The following is a 25,532-nucleotide window of genomic DNA, read 5'->3' on the forward strand; positions in this document are numbered from 1 at the left end:
TGATATATAATTTTTTACTACGGTAGCTAAATATATCTTCTCATCATATCAGCATTCCGTCCATTGATCCCCTTTGGTAAAATCTACGTCAATTAAATATATTGACACAAAATCAAATCCGAAACGATCTAAGAAGGCTTATTAACTAACACTTTTTGACATTATGCTATGACTGTTAATGTATAATTACATTTTTTTTACATAATTTTATAAATACTTATGAGTCGCATTTACACCGTATCACTAAGAGTATAAATGTGACTGTCTATATACTGAATGCTGGGCTCGGAATGGACCAAATCAAACCGGAGTTCAGCTCCAGCTAATTTTAAATTAGCACTATCATATCTCTGAATTGTTCCGGTATGCAAAAAATGTTTCGAGCCCTGATTCAGTGAAAACTTTTCCACTGTGTACCGGTTGGACGCTGATCTTGAACGATTGACTGTCCCATTATATAGAGAAGTCATAAACATGCTTTAAGAGTCATGTGTAATAACTGTGACTTTATTTATGATACTTCATAGAGTGAGTTGATTTAATATAAAATTTAATAATAATTAACAGTTAACACAGGGTATAATAAATCAATTAGATTAATTAAAATTTTTGATTAAAATCTTACTGTAATTGTATACATATATTCATTTCAATAAATATAATTTATAGATACATATATATTAAAAATATCATTTAAAGGGAAAATATTGACATTTTTCTTGTAAAAAAATACCTATGCAAAAGCTTTTGTTAAAATAAAATTCTGTTATATGATGTTGTAGCAAAAAATATATGCGTATACGTTACTTATGGATTTGAGATTGAAAAATAAATATTTGCCAGAAATATGTTTTTAGTTTATAAATAAAATTACATCACAATAAATCAGTCATACGTAAAATACACGTACTGGGGACTATTACTATATGATTTGTGATCATGCGTCTAATAATAAACGTGCTATGTATAATTATCTATTAAATAGTAATAATTATTATAATAATAAACATATCAAATTGACTTTAAATTCCATGTAAAAATAACGTAATTTAAGCAAATTAAGATATGAATGCGACCTGTCCATGAATTTTCTCTCCTGTCCAAAATTTTATATCAAATTTATTTATACTCTACACTTTTTTACACATGCACTCGATCGAGTGCATCGTAAATTTTAAAAAGGTCTTTCTCTTCTCGTTTATTCTTAATTTTCAGTCTCAAACCATCTTAAAGCAGCTTCGTCAAGGCAAAGAAAGTGTTGACGTTAATCATCGATGTTTTAACAAAAGCAAGTTCTTTTTCAATATAGCATAATTTATTTTATAACTATGATAACACACAATATAATTAAACTTTCACAACATTAACATCAATGGTAAATATTCTTAATCTCGTAAATCTACAGCTGTAACATAACAGACGGTAACACAAAGCTTTTTAACGTGATATACTACTTTAAACAATCTGGTATTTATAAATATTTTACCATGGTAAAATATTTATAATATACCAACAATTGTACCATGCAGTTCGGAATGCCATTTTTCATTATTTGCGTAAATCTAAATACATCATTTATGCATTGATAATGTACAGAAACGTGTCTACTGTTATGTCTTACAATTTTCAGGTGAGTGAGAGTTAATTTATTTACTTATGTATATCGCAATATGTACTTGTATTCTTTAAAAAGTGAATCGTTTGTCATTAGTCCGATAATTTAAATATGCAGAGATCAGATCTATTAGCTAATGAAAGTTATGCATATTTTTGTAAAAAAAGAAAGTCAAGGTTCATTGATTGACAACAGTCAAATTAAGAAAATGCTTATAAGAAGACACATATAGATAGTCCAGAAGGGTTATATATCAATAAATTGTATTTAACTAAGAACAGGTAATCACCGATATTTGAAATTCTACCAACGGTAGCCGGATATGTTTGACTTAATGCTTTACCAATCTAAATATGAACTTTTCTTATGCACATGAAGTTAACAAGGTACCGAACTGCGAAAAATATAATAATTCAAGCTCTGTGGATTTACATCAATGATTACCATACTATAATATAGTTTAATTAAATATATATATATATAAATATCAACTCTGATACGTACTGAAAATATGTCTTGATCAAATTGTAAATATTTTTTGTATAGTAAATAAATTACTTAATATTTATATATAAATATATATTGTATAATAAAAATAATTTCAGAGTAAACAAAGTATTCATATGAACACTTACATATGTGTATATATACGATTATAAAATACTTGTTTTTATTTATAATATAATTTGGGGGCAAAAAGGTGTTAAAAAGTTGATTTGCAGTTCCGAAGACCGTTTAATTTCTTGTATAACTTGTCCATATTTAATTCTGATCTTGAACGACACAAAGTCTGGCTGAAACCCTTATACTTCCGTCCTGAAAATATAAATTATTATTATTATTACTTACAATATTTTTTGGGCCTAGAAGTTCGATGTTTTTTATAGGTTTCATAACAATGAAATTTAATCGATGTGAAAATACCGAGATACAAATATTCGTGTGTGAAATTGTGAATCATTAGTATAAGAACGAAAAATTCATTGATTATGTATTTTTTATTTATTTCACTTCCAAAATACAGATGGGGACCATCGGCGAGTCGACGTTCTCGTAAACGTGTTAAAAGCGTAATAAACAAGATGCCATTCGTGTTTTTAACGATCAGAGATCCGAAGGATAATATTAAAAGCATCCCCAATAGCTGTTTGCGGCTTTAAAAAAATGACAAACGCAACATATTGAATGCAAAATGACAAGTGCAAGGTTGCCACATCTTCATGTGTTTAAATAAAAAGGCGGATCGGTATCGAATGCAAAAAAGCTCAGCCAGTCAAAAGACTAAGCATATCATTGACTTCCATACTTATTTATTTATTTATTTAATAAAATTATAACCATCGTGACCTGATAGGCAAACCCAATGCGTCACGATAGTCAAAAGTACTAATACATCATAATACATACAAATATAAACAAGACAAAACAACAGAGACAAATCACCTCAACAGGTGTGCATTGTCTCATACGAACTGAACCAAAACTCCATATGTGCAAGAGAAAATGTCAATATTTATATGGACAGAATTGAGCAGATAAATAGCCTTGGCCAGAGAAGAGTTGGCAAGTGCTCTAGTTCTAGACTTAACAGGCAAGAATAGTGGACGCGACCGAGAACTATAACCACCTTCAGGAGCCCACATTTGAAGCTGCTCGAGCACTGAAGGATTGTCTACGATGCCCTTGAGCAATTTCCAGAAGTGTTTAATTACATAAACACTTCTGCGAGTCGACAAAGAAACGCATCCCAAAATAAAAGCACTGGGAAACAAGAACGGATAATACCCGTATTCCTTCAAGTATAAATATCGAAGAAATTTACGTTGTACTTTTTTCAGCTTCAATTCATTACATTGATTCATTACGCCTGGGATCCAAATGATGGAGCTAGTTTCTAGTATGCTGCGGACTAGAGTATCATAAAGAGTGCGCAATACTAAAGTATTCCTGAAGTAACGCGCATTTCTCAAGATAAAACCGAGCATTTTTAAGGATTTGCTACGAGTCTCTGCAATGTGCTGGCTAAATTTCCAACGTTCTTCGAAAGTCACTCCTAAATCCTTAGTTGAAGAAAACCTTTCCAGAAAATATCCGCCTAGATGGAATGAATATTTTGCCAGCGTTAATGACTTTGAAAATTAAATTGTGTGACATTTCTTTACACTGAAAGGCAATTGGTTATAGCAAGCCCATTTCCATATAGAGTTGAGATCCTCCTGTAGGTCGAGGGAATCAGAAATCGAATGCATTTTCTTGTAAATTTTCAAGTCATCTGCATATAATAAAAAATCTGAATGCTCTATTGCTGTTTATATGTCATTAATGAACAATAAAAAATTTTTAGGTGCTGAAAAATAGACACGATTTTAGCGTAACCCTACAAAAAAACCTCAACGGCTTTAAATCGTATGATAACCATGCAAATCAACCAACGTTGCACTCAATGTGTGTAAAGTTGCGCCATTTTGTTGAAACCACGTGTCTTCCACATAAATATTTTCAATTTCGTGACAATAAATAATCGTTTATCATGCTCTTATAACGCTCACCGTTGAATGTTACAGTCCGATCTTTTTCAAAAAGTACGGCTCAATGACGCCACCTGACCACAATGCGCACTTTTTGGGCATTTAATGGTTACCCTAGTTCCATCGCTTTCAGACTCTTTACGTCTTTGACGAATACGTAAATTTCGATACACAGTTTGTATAGAAGTTTTATTTCTGTAGAACAATGTATTTCTTGTTTTGATGCGTTTTGACACCACGTCACCTCGTACGTACATAACCTATATTCATCAATCTGACGTATCTTATATTATATTTTTGTATGAATTCCTTGCCTTTTTTACGCGATTTCTATTTACGCGGGGCTTCTGAAGAACGTATCTATGAGTGTATTAAGTTTCAATGGCTCCGCTGCTCTTAACTTGTATTGATGTGGATTAATAAAAGTCGTATTATAAAGACATAGTTTACAATTTGCAGAAGCAAAATAGATTCTAATAAACGTAAAACTAATCGACCAAGAATTAAACTTGCTGCAAAACTTTACAAACGACCTAATTAAGTTCATTTTTGTTGTTAAGCGTTCAATTATCTGTATTATTATGTAACATATTTAAATAAACTTACTCAGGAAGCTCGCCTTCTTGGAAGATTTCAATGATGACCGGCTTGTCGCGACTGTGGAGTTCGCAAACTACAGGGGTGATATCTCTCGGGGGAACACTAAATAAAAAAATAATAATATTGATGAATGTAAACGTACAAACATTATATTCCTTAATGAAAACACTAGTGCTATGAAATTTTCAACACAAAGTTTGATACGATACAAATATTGTAGATATAATACATCAATGAATAAAACACAAAAATGTAATTACCAAATCGAGAGCAACTCTCTGTGATTAGTGGCTTCAGATGTGGAAAAATGGAAAGCGGAGGTCCTGCGTGCTTGGTTCCTTTGCTCCCTCAGGTCTCTGTACAAAGTGAACCTCTTCCTTAGAGCAGTGCGAACCTATAAATATAATAAGAAATCTCGTCTGTACCAAAATTGCGGATAACATATCATTATTGTAAGTCGCTTCAGAGCGCTTATTAAATTTATAGATTTTAAAGAAAATGATACTAGACAAAAGGTACATAATGTAACGCTTTAATTGATCGTAAAATCGCGGTTCATACTGCAGCAGTGAAAACAAATTATTAATGATCATGATCATTTCGAGAAAAAAACTTTTACATTTACATAAGATTTCTTGCTTTTGAATTAATTTATTGCATGTTAAAGTACATTTTAAGTCACGGTGTAACATCGTGTTGCAGATAAAGCATAGAGCATTTAACGTGATTCTTAATGAAATGTTTTACTGGCTTTGAAGTTTATGAGGTACTTATGTAAACTGGGGAAGCATGGAAAATTGTAGGTCATTATATAAACAATCTTAATGTATTTTAAGAAAGCGTTGAAGTGCTTTTTGTAAAACTCAAAATGTTAGGTATTAAATTTTATAAATTATATATCAACTATATATGTATATCGATTCAATCTTTCGATGATTCCAATTTTTGACAGCTTTTCTGCAAAAATATTAGTACATAAAAAATATTTGTTTCACAAATTTTGTATCTGGTAGTTTTATTTTAATGATTTAAAATCTTAATTAATTTTAAAGATATAAAGTTTTCCCACCTCTCGGTAAATTTTTTAGTTATAAAAGCATGAAATGTCGTAGGCTTTAATTAAAAATATTCCAATACCTCTATTTTTACAAAGTCATAGTAGAATAAGATTGATGATATAAAGCCTTTTAAATTCAACTTTTCGTTCAATATTTTTTAAATTATCTTTGACATTTTCTTAAGTCGAATTATTTTAAGAAACTCATATAACATTCAATTTCGTATGAATTGTTCACATAGTAAAAATTATGCCTTCAAAAAAAATTTGACGTTATTAATTAATTATATTAAAATACACTGCCATATAGTAGCCATGAAACATTTAGAAAGAAAAATAACTTACTTTGAATAACATTAAAAAATAATTAATAGCTCTATTTGCCAGTAGAGTGGAGAAAATTATTTTTAATAAAATTCAATTGATAAAGTAAGATATGTTAAGATTTAATATCACAGTAAATGTTCCATCAAAAAAAGGTTCATTAATTTTATCGAATCAATACAGCACATAGAAGAGGGTCATTGATATTAAATATTTCAGACATCAGTGCCATGACAGTGTTACTAAAATGCTAGAGTGCAATTTTGAATTATTAAAGTGAATGTATTTGCGTATCTTGTTTGAGATGAAACTGTCAGAATATTGCCAAAAATAGTGACATTTTTGTTGCAGTGCAAAATTTATTTGTTTTAAAAATAATTTTTCTGTCAAAGCCCGTGTAGATATTTTTCATACTATTAATGGCAAAGGGTTCGTGCCCAGTTTACGAAGAACCATTACATCTGCTTGCTTTCACATGGTCCGAAAATATAGACAGGAAAAATACGAAATTATAATATTTGAAAAGTATCAATGGTTTTCTGTAAAGAAATTGTCAAATAATAGATTTAAAAAAAATTCAATGACTTCGCATTTCTTAATTTTTTTAAGTTTAATGGAATCGACTCGATTGACTTTGAGGCTGTAAGCAATATTTTAAGACTTTTAATTAATAATATAAATTAAATCATTAACTTATTCTCTCCAAATTTAATTGTTGATTTTTTAAATTTTTTTATATATTAAAATTAAGGCCTGACAAGTAAATCTAATGCGTTACGATTATGGTTTTTAATCGAATATTTAAATATTTGATTATTTAAATTTTTAATATTCGGTAATACTATCTCGAATTAAATTTGAAAAAATCTTAGTATAAAAAAATACACCCATACCTCGCTATACGGCCGCTCTTTAAACGGCCTTTCGCTATAACGGCCCTCTTCAATTAAGGCACGTTTTCGATTTACGGCCTAAAATGTTTCGCTATAACGGCAAAAAAACTTTTTTTCAATGTCTATTTTTTAAAAAATTTAAAAATAGATTTAATTTGCATAATTTTAAAATGAAAGGTGAAGCAGCTAGCGCCGATGAGGCCGCATCTAAGGAATATCCCAACATTTTAAAGGGAATTATTGAAAGAGGTGGTCATAAACCTGAACAAGTGTTTAACGTAGACGAAACAGGGCTTTATTGGAAGCGAATGCCTGATTGCACGTACATTTCAAAAACCGAAAAATCTGCGCCTGGTTATAAGGTGTCTAAAAAACGATTAACTTTGCTACTTGGTGCAAATGCCGCGGGTGATTTTAAGCTAAAACCACTTTTAATATATTTGTCCGAAAATCCAAGGCCTCTTAAAGGACTAAATAAAAATCAATTACCCGTCATATGGAGATCCAACAAGAAAGCTTGGATGACTAAAGCTACTTTAGAGGATTGGTTCAAAAATCACTTTTGCACAGAAGTGAAAAAATATTTGCGAGACAATAACTTAAGCAACAAGGCTTGGCTAATTTTGGATAATGCACCAGGGCATCCTACTAATTTATCCGAACTATCTGAAGATGTCATGATTGAGTACCTTCCGAAAAATACAACAGCTCTGATTCAACCAATGGATCAGGGTGCAATAGCCACTTTTAAGGCATATTACCTACGCCGAACTTTACGACAACTTATAAGGGAAACCGATGGTAAATCTTCAATTAAAAGATTTTGGAAAAACTATAACATCAAGGATGCTGTTGACAGCATCAGTGAATCATGGAAGGAATTAAAATTAACAACAATGAACCATGTTTGGAAAAAAATATGGCCAGAATGTGTAAAAAATACTGATGCGGAAGTTAATTGCCTTCCTGAAATTAGGCAAAACATTTTGGATCTAGCACATGATCTCGACTTTGAAGATTTGAACGAACGTGATGTGCTTGATCTACTTGAAGCTGATAGGGAACCCCTTTCATATAAGGAACTCATTCAATTGCAAGCAGAACCGGCATTTGATGAAGAGACAGAGCCTGTTGTATTCAAACAGCTAACATCAAAAAAATTGTCAAAAGCTTTTTCCTATTTCGAACAAGGAATACACATCTTCCTTGAAAACGATCCTGACGTCGAACGTAGTGCTAAAGTTTCTCGAGGAATTAACTCAGCCATTAGCTGTTATTAATCACTGAAGAACGAAAGAGACAAAAAGGCAAGACAAACATCGTTGGGCAATTTTTTTAAGCCAGGCCCATCCTTACCAGCGAAAAATGAGAACGACAGTGATCTGAAGGTTACCATTTCTTTATCGTCTTCAGATTAAAGCCATTTAAAAAAAAATTATATATGTATTCATACACATATTTTATGTAACATGAAGTTGTTTCATTTTTGTTTATGGATTATTGTTGGTTTTTGGAGTCTGTTATTATTTTATGTACAAATGTATGTACTTGTTATGTATGGATTTTTAATTGAAATGAAATAAAAAGATAAAATGCATTTTAAATGATAAACAATGTTACATTTTTAACAAATATGGAACCGATCATATTGAATTTGTATGAATTTGTATTAGAATAATTGATTCGTTATACGGTTTTTCGCTTAGCGGCCAAGTTTCGTGGAACGTATCTAGGCCGTACTAGAATTTATGCACCTTTATTTCGTTTCGAAATGCGAGATGGCGCCAAAACGATTTTATTGCTTTTGACGTGAATTTTTGACTTCTGAGAATTTTTTTTTTGCATTTAAAATATCTGAGTCCAATGAATAGCGCAGTTCAAGTTTTATTTATAAAAATGTACTATTGTTAAAACTTAATTTGAAATCTGTTGATTATAAATTATATTACACATAATAATTTACAACGCATTTTAAATGTGCTTAGAAATGTCTATTTTAATTTAGGCTCATAGTGTTAAACCGTGTTTTTTGTTACAATAAATCAATTCTTTCGAGATGCGATGATAATTTTAATTTGTAACTCAAGCAACCTCCTGAAGTTGCCGCAAGATATTTTTGGCGAAACGTCGCGTCGGAGAAAAATACAAAAATAAAAAAATATATTTTTACATAAATATGGAAATATATATGTGCTATATTTCGTATTATATCGCAATAAGAAATACAAATATAATTGATAGTATTTATAAATCAAAACTTTATATTTTTGAATAGAAATAAAAACAATAAATTTTAAAAGTTAATCGTATTTTTGTGCGTTTATTATGAAGCTCGCAATACATATTTTAAATATAAATTAATTAATTAACAATATATTTAATTTAAAATAAATATAATAGCACAAAAGTCGCTTGATAGCAAACGCTTATTTTATTTTATTAATAAATCGATTTAAGCTCACCTCTCCGTTTAGGAAGCAGTACAGAAATGCGACGAAAAATCCTTGGAACGATGAGAGGAAATGAGTACTGTAAGACCAAATGGCGAATTCTAAAGGAGACTTTTCAATAGGGTTTGTCATGTTCAGGATATTGGTTATTCCCAAGAGGGGCAGAAGGACGACTGCAGCGCGTACAGCTTTCCTGTTATGAAAATATAAAAAAAATATAAATGAAACACATTCGAAATTTATACGCATACCAATATCTAAGTTTGTTAAAAACAATTACGCATAATATTCGCTTGCTAACTTTAATTAACATCGCGCGTAATGTATTACATTTAATTTATTTTATCGAGATTTGAGAATCGCTTGTTTTGGTACACACCTTACACGTTCGATCTCGCTAGCTTGGCTTCTCCGCAACTTCATCACAAGCACTCTCACGATGTTCAACAAGAAAACGAAATTGATCTGAAATATGGAACATAAATTAGCATTTGATGAAATTGTGCTTAAGGTACAATTTTTTGTAATGTTATATAACAATATGGATAAAGATCGATAGCTTAGCTATAATTAGAAAGGGAATTTATATGCTATACACATATTTTGCTTTATATGGTATAATTATTATGGTAATGAATATTTTAATTTGTTTCTATATTGATATTGTAATTTTAAAGCTCTTATCGTAGCTAATTTAAACTCAGATAACGATAATCTATTTGTTGTTATTTCTATTTATTTGAGAGCTACCTCGAATTCTAATAAATAATTTACAATATACATTGTACAAGTGCAAAATTACAATATTTGTAAATATTTATTACAAATCAGTGAAACCGAGCATTCTATAGTGGCTATTGAATATGCAACAGTTCGATTGGAATTTTAAAATTTTATTTAAATCAATATGAATTTTTTACCATAAAATAGTTTATTTACGTTTTAAAATACTTTGCATTTACTTTAAAAAAAATATAAATTCTTTGAGCTAAATGTCAATAGTAAATCTACTTACAAGCATGACGAAAAGACGAGGTCCTTCCAAAATCCAGTAGGATGCCTTCAGATTATATCCCCACCAGCATCTGTTAAAAGACACGACGTTATTTTATATATCCTATTTAAAATATTACAAACAATCAATTACGCCTTTTGTTGTAAGGCACATGAAATTAAAAACGATTTAATTATAAACATCTGATTTTATAATTACAACCTTTACCGTCCCTGGAAATAAATAGCACATTTGCTCAGAATATTTAAAGGCTCGAACAACGAAGCAGATGTTAATTTAACTAAATTGGGATCATGTAATTCAAGTAAATAACAGCGTGAAACATTATTCATGTTATATTGTAAATAAATCTGAGAACATTCAATTTTTGATAAATAATTAAAAATAAGATTTAATAGATTAACTTAACTCATGCAATTGAAAATCGCAAAATAACGTATATGTGTGTTTTATTCTTCATTATCGATAATGATTATCAATTTTAACATTATAAAAAATAGGTTTCTTACAAGGAGAAACGTTTTAAATGTGAGGTACATAGCTTATTTGCTATGGTCATAAAGTTATTAATTAAAGTTGATTTATGTGACCAGATGGAACTTTATTTTTCGCACAAATAACTGTCCGAATAAAGCTTGGATTACGTAATTGTTCTATTTATTTAAAAGAAAATAAAGTAAACTATATATCTTTACATATTCAAGACATCTCAATAATGGTATTCGAAGGGTAGTGGCAAAGCTATCAAAATATTATTATTACTATCACCAGAGTTTTTTAATAAAATGACATATAATTAAAACTATCGTATCATTAAATCGATATATCACTTATTAATAATGTGTAGTTTATTATTAACTTAAAATATAAAAATATAGTATTGCATACAAAATAATAATATATTAAGAAAAAATATAAAATCAATGGTTTATTTTAGACGGAGGGGTCCAAAATAAAATAAAATAGAACGTAAAATATCACACTTTGGCACCTGCTACGTTGTTTGATATAATTCTTCACAAATGTATCCATACTCACAGTCGGAAAGCTCTAGTGGACCAGCAACACGGTTTATGTCCGCGTCGTCCTAGTCACTAACCTCATATGCCACTCGAAGGCAGAGAGCAAGCCCCTTGGTTCTTAAATCCAGGTCGACGTGGTTTATACTGACTCATTCGATAAAGTTTCTCATGAACTTTTTTTCGAAAGTTAAGCAACTTAAATTTCACGACGGTCTTGTTAGCTTTTTCTCGTGATACCTAAATGGCTTCAGTATGTTCTGGAGTATTGCATGGATTCAATTAGGACTTTCTGCTCTTTTCTTTAACAATGACATTCATATGGCAATAGAGTACTTTGACTGTTTATTATATGCTGATAACCTGAAAGTGTTTCGGAGTATTCGCACAAATGTGGATTAGCTGTTTTTATAAAAATACCTGTAGTCTGATGAAATTTCCTTATAAGTTGAACCATCGAGGACGTTCAGGCAGAGATGAAGATTAAATATGCATTTAGAATGCTCGGTTTCGTTATACGGAACGCGTGTCACTTCCGTGTTCCATATGGCTCTCTGGCTCCTTTGTATGGAATTACAGTCAAGTTGGAAGATGATGATTGTTTTTATATTTTTAATCCAAAAATCGCGATTGCGTCCCTTTGTTTTAAAACGCTTCCTGTATATGAGCCATCCAGCTTCTCAACGAATTTATTTGACACAAATATGTTAACGACGATAGCTACGAGAAACTAGAACAATTTATGTGTGATAGTGTACATTACGTGTGTTAAAATGTTTATGTGTATGTAAACGATTGTTTTTAATGGTCGAGCTGACATTTATGTGAACCATTTTGAAACACTTGTCTTATTTTTAATATATAAATACATATAGAATTTTTCTTTTAGATCTAAATTCAGTCATGTTGAAGATTATTTATATTTATATTTCGTACACAATTTAAATTCCGTGTTTCTTCAAGCAATCTTGAACTGTCAAGTTCTTTCCGCAATTTCTTGATAGTTTTACGAAGATCTGATCGATCGTTTATTTTCGTTTTTCAAGTTTTAAGATCAGGCGTGTTTCTTTGATCTCTGGTTTTATAACGGTATTTATTTATAGATAATATTGATATAGGACTTGAAGTAAGTGACCTGAATCACGTAAATTTATATTTATATGTTATGCATATAGTTAATTAAACCTTTTATATTTCGCTTAATTTTAAACTCATCAACTAATTATAACTAAGACTAATATTTTAAACAATAATTCATAAAAAAACGATGCAACTGCCGTAAATATTCAGTGATGGTTTATATATGTTATGCACGGTTGGCCTCGACTATATAAAAGCAAACTCAAGGTACTCCGTCTCAATAGATAGTTTTCTCCTTCTTTTTAATCTGTTGTCTATGACAACATTTTTTTGTAGTGGCCGATTTACCTCTGTTTTGCGCATTTAGTTCATTCCTAAAACAGTTTTTCTGTATAACTTAAATCTGATCCATAAATGACAAGTAGTCTAATTATGTTTCTACATCAGAAAATTAGAGCTAGACTCTTCTACTTGATCTATTTTACTGTTTCACTTCATTTCATTCTAACAGAGCTAGTCTCTTTTTTGTTAAGATTATCAATTTATTTTTTTATCTTCCATCGGCTAATGTATCATCTGTGTCATCTGCATACAGCGTGTAAAAAATATTAAATGCGCTTTACGATAGACTATCAATGTGAGTTTGTAAGGAGCGCTCCAGAGTGAATCAGATGTACTCCTCGCGACATATAATAAAAGTGGAATGCCCAATCCGCTTAAAAATTCATCTGGAACTCTGAAATAATTAGTGGGTCAATGGGAATCATTTACATAGCGTCAGTGCAGTTAGCGGTTTTTCCACGTATAGACGACATTACTCCAGTGCTATTCGGATCGGTTGAGTTGTTCCAAGGATTACAACTCTTCACAACAGGGCTGCACCTGAATTCAAGAAAAACAATGTATATGTCAGTGACAGTCTAAATATCGATGTCTGCATTGACAGGGTTGACGAGTTTGTTTATCTGGTATCTCTCGTGCAGGATATTAAATACATTGGTCCGCACAGACACTTTAAAAACCAGAATAAGTAAAACGCGGATATATTAGATAGTGAACACTCAGCTGATCGTGTACTTGGCGTCGTCGGTACAACAACGAACTGTACGAGTTGTATCAGAAGTCTGACGTCAACAAGTATATTTAAATATAGCTAAGCATGAACGACTCGCAACCCGCGATGCGATTCACAATCTATACACTTACAGGTAAGCCGCGACTGCGTTGACTGGACAGAATACAAATAGCTCGGCATCAATTAAAAATAATCTCGTTGATGTGTATTTTAACATATTTGGGAAAATAATAGTAGTAATGATCAATCGTTACCAAAAATACTATTATTCACTATCTGTACAGCGAGTGTCATATTCATCAATATTCTACTCTCCTAACAGTCGCGGCACCTAAAGAGTTTTTTTTAACTTTATTTACTCCCAAGCAGTCATCGTTGTATATGCCGATACAATACAGAACTTGATATTTTAACGTAAGTATTTATCTATGGAACTTATTTGGTAAAAATAATATCTATTTCTCTCGAAGGTTTGAAACTCTGGCGACCTTTGTATGTGTCACGTATATTTGTGTATTGTTGGTGATTGTATTTTATATACATGTGTAGGTTTTTCGCGGTTTACTCACTTGGTATGTCCAATGTAATATAGCGTATTAGTGATGATCCAGGCAGCTGTTATAACAATCGGAAAGCCCCAGCCCAAAATGTAGTACATGATGAAGCGCGGATGTTCTTGAAAAACAGTCGCAGTAACTTTGCTGTTTAAGTAGAGTCCCTCGATGAACATCCACATAAACATCGCTGTTTTTGCGAACTCCATCAATATGTACGAGGCTTCACACAAGTAAAGCTGTGAACAAACAATTTAACAAACGTTCGAGAACCACTATTTGCATTTTTTGCGATATAAAAAGTACACGACTAATACATAATATTTTACACAAATTTTAACTAAATGTATAATTTGAAGTAGATAAAATATAGATATGTACATAAATAAACATAATTTGTCACAGCATCATTTTATAATTTTTTGCTTAAAGCACGGCTCTTGAGTTTTTTTTTTTTATTAAATCCGTTGTAACTTGACAGGCGTGAGCCCAATGCGTTACAACGGGCAAATCTATACCAAATATATAAGTCATTAGACATACAAGTAAGTATTAACCACGAATTGGTGACATCTATATTATTAATTATAAATTATTATGTGCTACACAATTTATAATCAATAGATGTCACTGCAGTTGAGCCGGCTTTTTTTTAATAATAGCGCATTTTTATAAATAAAAATCGAGTGCCGCTGCCGGGGCTCGAACCCGCAATCTCAGAGTTACTAGTCTGAGACGTTACGTATTACGCTATTCCGTCCTTATATAAGAAGAGAACAGTGAGATAAATGAGTTTGGAAGCATATGCTCTATAACGTGTTTTGATCTGATTCTCAAGATTCTGTGAATGCACAAAAAAATTTGCAATGATCCTGCTAAATTATTTAAAATAATTATCCATGTCCTCAATTACTTGTGTTGGACCAACAGCATGGTTTTCATTCTAATCTCATGTCTATCACCAAAACAGTGACAAGATTGACGCGGGAATATGAATATATGTCATACATGCTGATTTTAAAAAGGAACTCGATTGTTTCTTAGTTATTTGATCGTAAAGTTTATAACTAATAGCTGCTTATTGTTAAAAGAATATTTTACTCCTTCGGGAGTTCCTCAAGGGTCCAACTTGCGCCCTTTGCTCTTCTCACTATTTATTAATCAGGTAAAAATTCAATGATCGTTTATATATAAATATTAAATAAGCAGCCTAGGCCATAATAATGGGGCACCATTTTAAATGGTGTGTGACTCTTTACAAGTGCATAGTCTGACCAAAATATTTAGCAGGTAATTTTACTGGAATTCTGAATTTGTCGTTTTTAAGCTCATTTGCGTTTTAAAAAATATTGCAGGTTAAATTGTCTAGTTTCGCTTAAGTGACTTTATTTTTAATATTATTTAAAAATTTTATATAAGTCAAAAAACGCGAATTAAGTGAAGCTAATTTTATTGCTTTGCTTTGAAATGGTTTAATGAATGTGGTTCTTACATATCAAAGTCAAGAACTGAATGAAAATAAAAGACAACTGCCCGGAAAGATTGAATATTGGTTCGCAATCGAAAAATCTTGTCTGAAATCTTTGCAAGTGAAGGACAATCCACTTGTCGCGAACGATAAGAAGAAAGCTCAACAATGTGGAACTCAGAAATAGTAAAGCCTGACACAAATCGTGGCTTTTAGAAATATTTAAAATTCGAATTTTACAATGGGCCAGAAAACACTGAGATTAGACATCATTTGGTCCAATGAATCCAACTTTAAGATAATTGACAAATAAAATTGGTTTATATAAAAAAATAATCAAAACTTAATTTATGCAATTTTTTTTCAAACTAATCATAGTTCTTTAAACATTATTTATGTTTTTAGAGCCCTTGGTGTAGTACATGTGCGTGGAAGAGTCGGAGAAGTATATCTGTCTGATTGCATAGTATCTAAAGTCAAATATAATGGCGGAAGCGTTAGGGTATGGTGTTACATGATAGCAACAGGGGTAGGACTTGCGAGAATAGTATGAATAGTGATAATTATATTACATTGGAATCCATTTTAATAGATTCCTACTGGAAAATATTTACAAGCACAGACCACGCTATCATCCGACTCCAGCAAAAAACGCTCCATGCCATATTTCGCTAAAAAACAGGGTTTGGTTTGCGTCAAAGAATAGGCAATATTAAAAGAAAATGTTGCCCAACAGATGCAGATGGAATGGAGACAATTTTATCCGTCTGTAATTATGGCAAGTGTGGGCCTACTAAATATTAAAAATAAACTTTAAATAAACGCTTTAAACAACTTTAGTTTTTTTTTAATTTTCACGATTTTTAAGATATAGCTCATTTATTGGGGTGCCCCATTTTTATGGCCAAGCTTGTACATTTGATCTGTTGCGGACTTTTTTTTTCTACAGTTATTTTAAAAAAAATAAAAGATTGGTTTCAATCAACCGTTGCTATTTACTGTCAAAAAATGCCATACGTCACTTAGTCAAATTAAATGACACTTTAATTTGATATATGATATGTAAAATCTGAGTTACCAAATATTTCATAATAATATTCCAAAATAGTATCAAAGAATGCGAAACAACGGCGTTTGAGCATCAAAGAGCACTAGGGCATAATAAAGCATATATTTGCATATTTTTTTAAGAGTTTCAACCGTGTATATATTTATGAGTAGATAAATAAACATAGAGAAAAGATAGGCGTGTACACATCTGCGATTTTCTAGAAAGAGTCTAAAAAGTAAAAAAAAAAACAACCGTAAATCGTCGAAACGGCAATTTCCGTATTTCATTGTTCTAGAAATGGCTTCTTCTGACTTATAAATTATAAAAATCAGGATGAGAAACATTTTGAGTGCTATAAATATATATATATATATATATATATATATATACGATTTATTGTGTTGAAATAAAAAATATAAATATAAATTTGTGTTAAAGATTAATATTGAAATAAGTTCTGAGCTTTTTAATCAAATAAAAAAATAATTTACTCTCAACATGTTGAAAGCTGTTTGTTGTGTTATATAATCTGATTTATAACATATGTATTGTTAATATTATGTAACTTAATATGATTGAGACGTAATTATTTTGCTGTGACGTAGTTTGCTAATCACATGAATTTAGTCATATGAACGTTTGTTTATTGAGATTTAGTCAGGTAAACAAAGAATTGTTTTTTGTATCATACATGAGAACAATGCGAAAAACCGATGATGTAATTTTGACATTCGATGTAGGAACAGTAGAAACATTGTTGTCGTATAATCCATAAAAATATGTCACATGTCAAGAAGGATATAAAATTCAATCTATAATTAGATTTGTTGATGTAAACATAATTCAAACTAGCAAAATAAAATCTATAGATAGCTTTTCCTATATTTCCTTTTATCATTGCTTAAAATTAAAAATAACTATCTGAATTATAAGGGTGCAAAAAGCAGTAAAACAATAATAAAAAACTATTTCTTAAGCGCATAAAAAACTATCAACTAATTAAATCAAAACTATTGTAAATTTATTTATTACTTTGCCCTTTACATCACAGAACATAAATTAAAAAAAAATCAATTGAAGGAATGAACTTTATTGTTTCGCTTCCAAGGCTGCGCTCCCTATATATTGATTATCGGCCTCATTAAAAATATGATGACAATTAAAAAATATCTAGCACAGCTCCACTGTCAGAAGTTTCAAACTTTTTTAATCACGATGCCATTTTACGATCGTGGAATTTTTTTCAATATATATTACATAATTCCTAATATAGCAATTATAATACCTGGTGAATAATAAAAAAATGTCATTGCTAATCAATTTCCATGTTAATGGTACAAGTCCTTTTTTTTAAACTAGAAATCGGCGCTTTTATATCACAAAAAATAAATAATTTCTTATCGAAATATCTATAATAATATAAAGTATTCATATGATTTAGTATAAATACTTACGGTATTATCAATTCCTTTATTCATTTCCGAGTTGTTATTTTTATCGCGAGATAAAGCCTGGTCAATGTATACGATCAATCTGATTAAAACTTGCATTACCATTGCCATAAACAGATTATTGTGGATGCGGGTTCGGTTGTTGCGAAGACTTCTGCGAAAAAAAAAAGAATACATATAAATACACATTTTAAATATTACTAATATGTTCATTAAAGATTATTTGCTTAATGAAATTATATAAAGCTTTTTGCATATCAACAGGTGCTGAAAGCACTATAATCAACAAGTGCCCCACATATTCAAGTATTGTAGTGGATTTTGCCACTTTACACTCTAACCGTTTAAACACCCATTAAAATCTAACGTGTGTTTTAAATGTTAAGCAGTTAATATTATATTTAGAGTGACGAGCTTAACAGTCAAATCGTAGGTTATAACAATTAACATTTATTTTTCTATTGCTATTGAGTGGAATAAAATGAATCATTTAAGATTATGATAAACTTTATTTTTTAATAAATATTAATTGTTTAACTTTATATTTTAACGATTGAGGTCTGAGCTTAGATTTAAGATTATTTGCTAGCTTGGGTGTTTTTATTTTTTGTGGCTTAAAGTTGTATTGTTTAAATACTTGTACAAATATCATAGATTAAACATTAATTAGGCTTAATATTTTAAAAGCAATTGTTAATACGGTAGTCATTATGAGGAGAATCTCGGGCATTTTGCATATATACCACAAACTTTAGACCTACTTAATATTTGTTTATATTACATATTATTCTTAAATAATTAATTATTATTTTTGCAACACTATGTGTTTAATAGTTGGTTGTTATTGAATAGTACTTTATTTGAAACTTTGCCCCTTTTTGATGGAAATTTATATTAAATTTTAAATCCCGTATAAACTAAACATATTTTATACATATTATGATAAGTGTTTTACAATTTAAATCGATAAATTCAATTTCGTAGTTCGTTCTCAAGCGCGCCCAAAACCGGGATTTCCCTTTCAAATTTGCTTACATGTAGGGCATTCGAACCGGGTAGAGCTGGAACCGGGTACCCGGTTACCCGTCATGTTTTTCATATAACCGAAAACCGGGTAGTGTTTGACGGGTATCCGGATAATTTCATTTAAATAATTGTTTCCATTATTTCAAATTAAATGGAAGAGCCGAATCGGCGTTCTTAAACGACAAACGTCTTTGAACGACAAAAAAGGGACAGCACTTAGCGACCTTTAGATTTCGAGATAAGCGAATGCATAGATAAGAATTATTTTGAAAGGATGCAGTTGTAAATAAAAATAAATTTTAAGCGTTGTGGGGTGAAAATATAACACATTAGATTCGTTAGTGTTTTTAAAATATAACTTTTTACAAAAAGAACATCACTAAAACTTTGTTTCTCTACCTACATATAATACATATAATAAATACAATCATCTACATTTTTTTTGTAATTTTAATAAAATTTATTTCCTCAGTATTTTTCATGTGCAATTTGTATTATTATTGCTAAATATGTGTTAAAATAAATATTTCGGTTTTGTACTGTTACACATGTATGTAGTATGTAAGTATATGTATATATGTACCTACCGATGGAATGTAAAAATATTTCGATTAAGTAAAGTATTAATAATTACATAATATATTGATTTTATTTCAATACCTTATTTTTTTTTAAATAATATTAATTATTAAAGTAAAATTAAATATATCACGTCATATTTAATCAAATATTCAAATATCTCTTAACGGCTTACAAAAATTACCCGGAACCGAGCCGGATACCCGGTTATTTCCCTAAAAATACCCGTATAACCGGGTAATGAATTAGGCCGGGTATTTGGATGCCCTACTTACATGTGACAGTTCTTCTGTAATATGGCAAGCGCTTGATGCGCGCATTTCTGTGCAATTAAATAAACAGTGAAATATGTTATAATCACAGCGTTTTTCTTACAAAGATGATTTAAAGTGATGTAGTATTTGGATTATAGACAATATAATCAAAACTATAAATTATGAGTGTGCCAGTGTGTGTGGTTATATGAATAAGATAGCACAGTTATTCTAACAATATTACTATTGCCTTTCCAGGATCAAATAATAAAAGACAAACAGCAGTGATTTAGCAATTAAGGTATACATACCAAAGTTACATATTACAATGCTAGTAATAATGAAAAATCTCGTATTAGTTACATTTTACCCATTATATAGTATCGTTAACAGTTAATTTTCAGAAGCAATGATAGGTTTAATACTATTTGCGATAATTTTGAAGAAGATGAAGAGATGTCAATCTACGTGTTTAGTCCTCTACAGTAACTTCCGTCAATTTTGTTATTCGGTTGCCATTTAAATTTACTTTATGCATTATATTAGTAGTAAGAGTGTTCAATGTTCAACTCTTGATAAAGGTCTTATTGTTTTTAATTATTTTTCAGAAGCAATAATAAAGCTATTTGATGACCTATATGGCTACAACGTAAAATTTTTATTTATAAATAAAGAGTGAATATTCTAATGTTGCTGTCACTGACAGAAATTTTTATCTTTTTATAAAGAACATATTACATAAGTTTGATGTAACTGAATATCTTGAATTTGGATATTCTTAAAGAGGAATGATGTCATAAAACAAAAATTGATTAAAAACTATGACATATACATACATATTTTGCCACATCAGAATTAAAAATAAGCCACTCTTAGATATGATATATCGATTATTTTAGGCATGCAATCACATATTTATAATCATTGTAAAATGTCGTCTATTAGATAACATCCAAGAAACTACACATATGTACATATTGCGAGTCGTCACTCGGAACGGAACGATCTAGGTGTATTTTTTTTTGTTGTAATAATGCTAACCAAGCTTCTTCATCACAATCATTGTCATGCAAGATAGTATCCCCAAATATCAATAGATAAAAAAAATACGTTTCATTAGCATTTATACAGTTGGATCGACATTAACCTCAATCTTCATACGTACTAAGTATATATTACATGTTCACGTTTAATTCGAGTAATTATATTCAATCAAATCTAACGAATATATGCATTAAATTGGAAGCAATGATAATGTATAATATATGTATTATAAAAGGAAAAACTCACTTTTCGGCCTTGGAGCCCGTCACCAGGAATTCATTTGGGAAGATTGTTTTATAATTGTTTATCTAGTGTAATCAATGTATTCTTCTACTCCTCAACATATTATGTATATATTTAATTTTTATAGTTATAACACACCTAGTTAATTTGCAATCCGATTATATTCAGTCAAATGACGAATTAATGAAAATTATTGTCGCGTAGCAAAATTTTATTTATAAATATTAATTATTTAAAACTGTTGCCACGTTACTGTCGGCCATCTTGTTTTATATTTGAATGCTTATTTTTCATTAGTCGAAACAACAGAATTAATTGAAGCAAATTCAATTTTTATTTTTAAACATTATAATTAAATATATTTCCTTTGTTTACGTGTATTATTATAAACCGTTCATACAAAGCGATACGATAAGCGATTTTTTTATGTACATGTTGTATTATACATAAAAAAAAATTATCACAAAATAAATTTCGATTTTTTTTAATTGAAAACTAAGTACGTATTTTGTTATATATGTGTTAGTGCATATCTAGACTGCGACTTTACATACATATATTAAAAAAATTTGTCCCTAAAAAAAATATGATGGCAGAAGTGAACAAGTTATACAAAATTATTCGTCGTCAGAAAAAATATTTATGTCTCCACGACATTTTTAAAAATTATCTTTTTCTTTTACCACAGAGCACATTACGTGCACTTTGACTTTTAATAATTTATTTGTTTAAGAATCGGTGTATTATAGCGAGGTCACTTTAAAGAAGAAAGTGTACTTTTGCCTATTATGTATTGAGTCACTCGAGAGTAAACAAAAGTAATTAACTCGTTCCATGAAAGAGTTACGTAACAGTTTTTATTAGTCACCTTCGTGATTTTCACAAGTTTAATTAAATTTTTTTATATAACCATTTATTTTGTTACACTTATTTTTGAAATAGAACTCCTATAAGTGTGTCTATTTAGTACCAGCTGGATTTTGTAAAGAATCTTTACCTAAATACCATTCCCATATTTCAAACACTAATTGTTTTATTTATATTGCTTTCAGTGTTTATTTTTTGTACAGTATTATATTAAATTAAAATATTTGCTTCAAAAGTTTTATTTTAAAATAATAAATACTCTGAATTGCATCTTTTAAATTTTATAATTTATCTCACTGTAATTAAATTACAACGAACTGTAGCATAGAGCAGTGTTTCTCAACATGTGTTTCAAAAATTCTAATAAATTATTATAATTGCAAGCAAAATGTTGCTTAATACCGGCTTATTAAATTATATTTCTTGAATCATTGTGTTGACAGTGTTAAAGTCGGCAGCCGGTCAAAAGAGCGTGCGTCAAATGAGCGCTGCAACAAAATAGCGTGCGTCAAATGCGTAGAGAGTCATATGAGCGCTTTAAAAAAGATCGCATGTCATAAGAGCGCAAGAATACTTAGAGAATATCAAGTAATGAATATTTTAGGAATAAGGTATATAAAATATAAGTAAATTGTGAGAAATTTACAAAGAATTAAAATTCACAAGATATAGGCGGTAAAATTAGTATTTTATGTGCCAGAGCGTAATGACGATTAAAATGATTAGTCAATGAAAACATTATTATTTATTAATTATTACGTACATTCGAAAGTATGGCTTCCCATCCCCATACGTACGATATACATATATTTTGTACTAAAATGAAACGCTGATTTTAAATCTATCATTAGATTTGTTCGGTAGTGTTTCATTAAATTGACAAATATATATCTACTCTACCTGCAATGAATGCATAAAGTTTAGGGCAGGTATAGACCTTTTTTTTGCTTTTTGACGCCATACCTTTTTTTGCTATTTGACGATAAACAGTTGGTTGGTTTTTGGGTATATATTTTAAACGACTACACTCTATCTCGAATAACGACTGAGTACGAATATTATATAATATATTTCAGTTAATTAAACGATTATTGTTTTATATATTAAACTGTAAGAACATTAATCTATCATTAATCATACACATATGACATATGTTTGTATATCGAAAATTTAGGTTAATTTAGTATTTTATTGAATTATTGTGTTTAGTATACATACATACTATAGAGACAATTCAATCGGTCAAAATGGGCGATGGTCTTTTGGGCGATACAATAAAAATGCATTACAAATAAATGTGATGCAAATCATGATCTTATAATTAATTAAATAATTAACATAATTTAATACATATTAAAATATATATATATATACATATACGTACATACGAAAATATAAGTAATATTTTTTAGAAAAGAATTGAAAGATGAAAACATTATTCGGTCTAAACAAAATATAATATACATACATAAGATATATGTAAATATTTACTTATCATTTGTGCATATTTAATCATAAAATATCACTTAAACAGTTTGATTTTTTTATTCAAGAATTTAAGAGAGTTACCCGATATCATAAAACACTTAGGCTTAAGTCGGTAATTTTATTATAAATACCTACCTGATAAATGTTTATAGAGGGCCCTTACGCGAATTTTTTTTATGTTTTGAGCCTTGGAAACTACTGTGAGAACAAACTTTTGGAATTTCCAAAAATCGGATATTTTACAGTTATCTATTTTAAATTAGATAGGATAGTTATATATAAATATAATAATACAGAACTAGCGTTGATAAGTGTTTATCGTGAAGTTTGCCCTTTACGCGATTTTTTTATATTTTGCGACTTATAAATTACTGTGAGAACAATCTTTTGGAATTTCCAAAAATCGCATATTTTACCGTTATCTATTTTAAACTGGATAAGGTAGTTATATATAAATATAATAACCAAGAAATAGCGCTGATAAATGTTTATCGTGGATTTGGCCCTTATCGCGAAATTGTTTTATGTTTTGAGCCTTGGAAATTAGTGTGAGAATAAACTTTAGTAATTCACAAAAATTGCATTTTACAGTTATCTATTTAAAGCTAAATAGGCTATTTATATATAAATATAATAGCGCTCAGTATACTTTTGAATTTTGACTGAAAACGTTCGCAAAAAGTTTCGTTGCGTCTTTGAAAAGTATAAAAAAAAAATACCACGAATGACTTACAACTATCTATAAGGATTAATCTTCTTTATAGATAACAATTTAATCTATAACAGTTTCTAAATGTGCGTGCCGCCAAGTAGTTTTTGAAGCTTAACAAATATGTGACATAAGGGGAAAAAATATTATATCGATAGCCAGGTAAAAAGGCAAGGACCCGGACAAAATATTAGAATATTAGACAGATTACTATTTTTTTCTAACTGTTCTATTTGTATAAATACTACCCGTTTTGAAATGGACAAAGCATGAAATTCACAAAAAAAACTTTTATCGTAATCGCGAAAAATTAAAGTCTCTAGGAATAACACAATAAAACTAAATATCAAACAAAAAAAGTATTTTAAATAAATCATACTGATTCACCAATTACTACTTTAGTCTTAATATCGTAAAAATAATTTTAAACAATTGCGTATCGTCCGTGTCATCACCAATGTCATGCATTGTTATGCACCTGGACAGCGGTGAATTTTTTTTGTAAAGTGTTACAATTAGGTATTTAAAAAATCATAGGTAACTTCCTTTTTGATAATTATATAATATGATTAAAATGAATTTAGCAAAATTAATGTTTTACCCCTTTGCAATCACATTTATTTTCAGATTATTTTTTTTATCTTACACTTAGCTCTTAAAATTTATATTGTGCTTGTTTTCGACTTTCACGATAAAATGTAGTTGTCTAAAATAAATGAAAAAAAAGGTCGGACGACCCTTGTATACCTACCAAGTCGAGTTGATAATTATTTGTCAATTTAATGATACATTACAGAACAAATGTAATGATAAATTCAAAATCAGCGTTTCATTTTAGTAAAAATATATGTATCTCGTACGTATGGGGATTGGGAGCCATATTCGAGTATGTACGTAATAATTAATAAATAATAATGTTTTCATTGACTAATTATTTTAATCGTCATTACGCTTTGGCACATAAAATACTAATTTTAATACCTATTCTATCTCGTGAATTTTTATTTTTTTAAATTTCTTACAATTTACATATATTTTGTATACCTAATTCCTAAAATATTCATTACTTGATTTTCTCCAAGTATTTTTGCGCTCTTATGACGTGCTCTCTTTTGTCAAACGCTTTTATGACTGTTTGCGCA

At 29.7% G+C, this 25,532-nt stretch overlaps 1 protein-coding gene across 1 annotated transcript in view; it reads right to left on the reverse strand.

Moving 5' to 3' along the window:
* Window positions 1-1,777: 1,777 nt before the first annotated feature.
* Window positions 1,778-25,532, reverse strand: part of LOC148233973 (PDF receptor-like) — a 109,311-nt gene continuing 85,556 nt past the window's right edge. Inside the window, exons 6-14 of the mRNA XM_088187292.1 lie at window positions 18,184-18,334; window positions 14,226-14,449; window positions 13,353-13,463; window positions 10,483-10,552; window positions 9,847-9,932; window positions 9,480-9,660; window positions 5,004-5,137; window positions 4,750-4,845; window positions 1,778-2,431 (exon numbers count right to left, since the gene is read on the reverse strand). Coding sequence (XP_088043418.1) covers window positions 2,419-2,431; window positions 4,750-4,845; window positions 5,004-5,137; window positions 9,480-9,660; window positions 9,847-9,932; window positions 10,483-10,552; window positions 13,353-13,463; window positions 14,226-14,449; window positions 18,184-18,334 — 1,066 coding nt within the window. The 3' untranslated portion in view covers window positions 1,778-2,418. The remainder of the gene's footprint in view (window positions 2,432-4,749; window positions 4,846-5,003; window positions 5,138-9,479; window positions 9,661-9,846; window positions 9,933-10,482; window positions 10,553-13,352; window positions 13,464-14,225; window positions 14,450-18,183; window positions 18,335-25,532) is intronic.

The sequence above is a fragment of the Plectrocnemia conspersa genome, unplaced genomic scaffold (genome assembly GCF_051122295.1).
Source record: "Plectrocnemia conspersa isolate PC_06_02 unplaced genomic scaffold, ASM5112229v1 ptg000006l, whole genome shotgun sequence".
Taxonomy (NCBI): Eukaryota; Metazoa; Arthropoda; class Insecta; order Trichoptera; family Polycentropodidae; genus Plectrocnemia; species Plectrocnemia conspersa.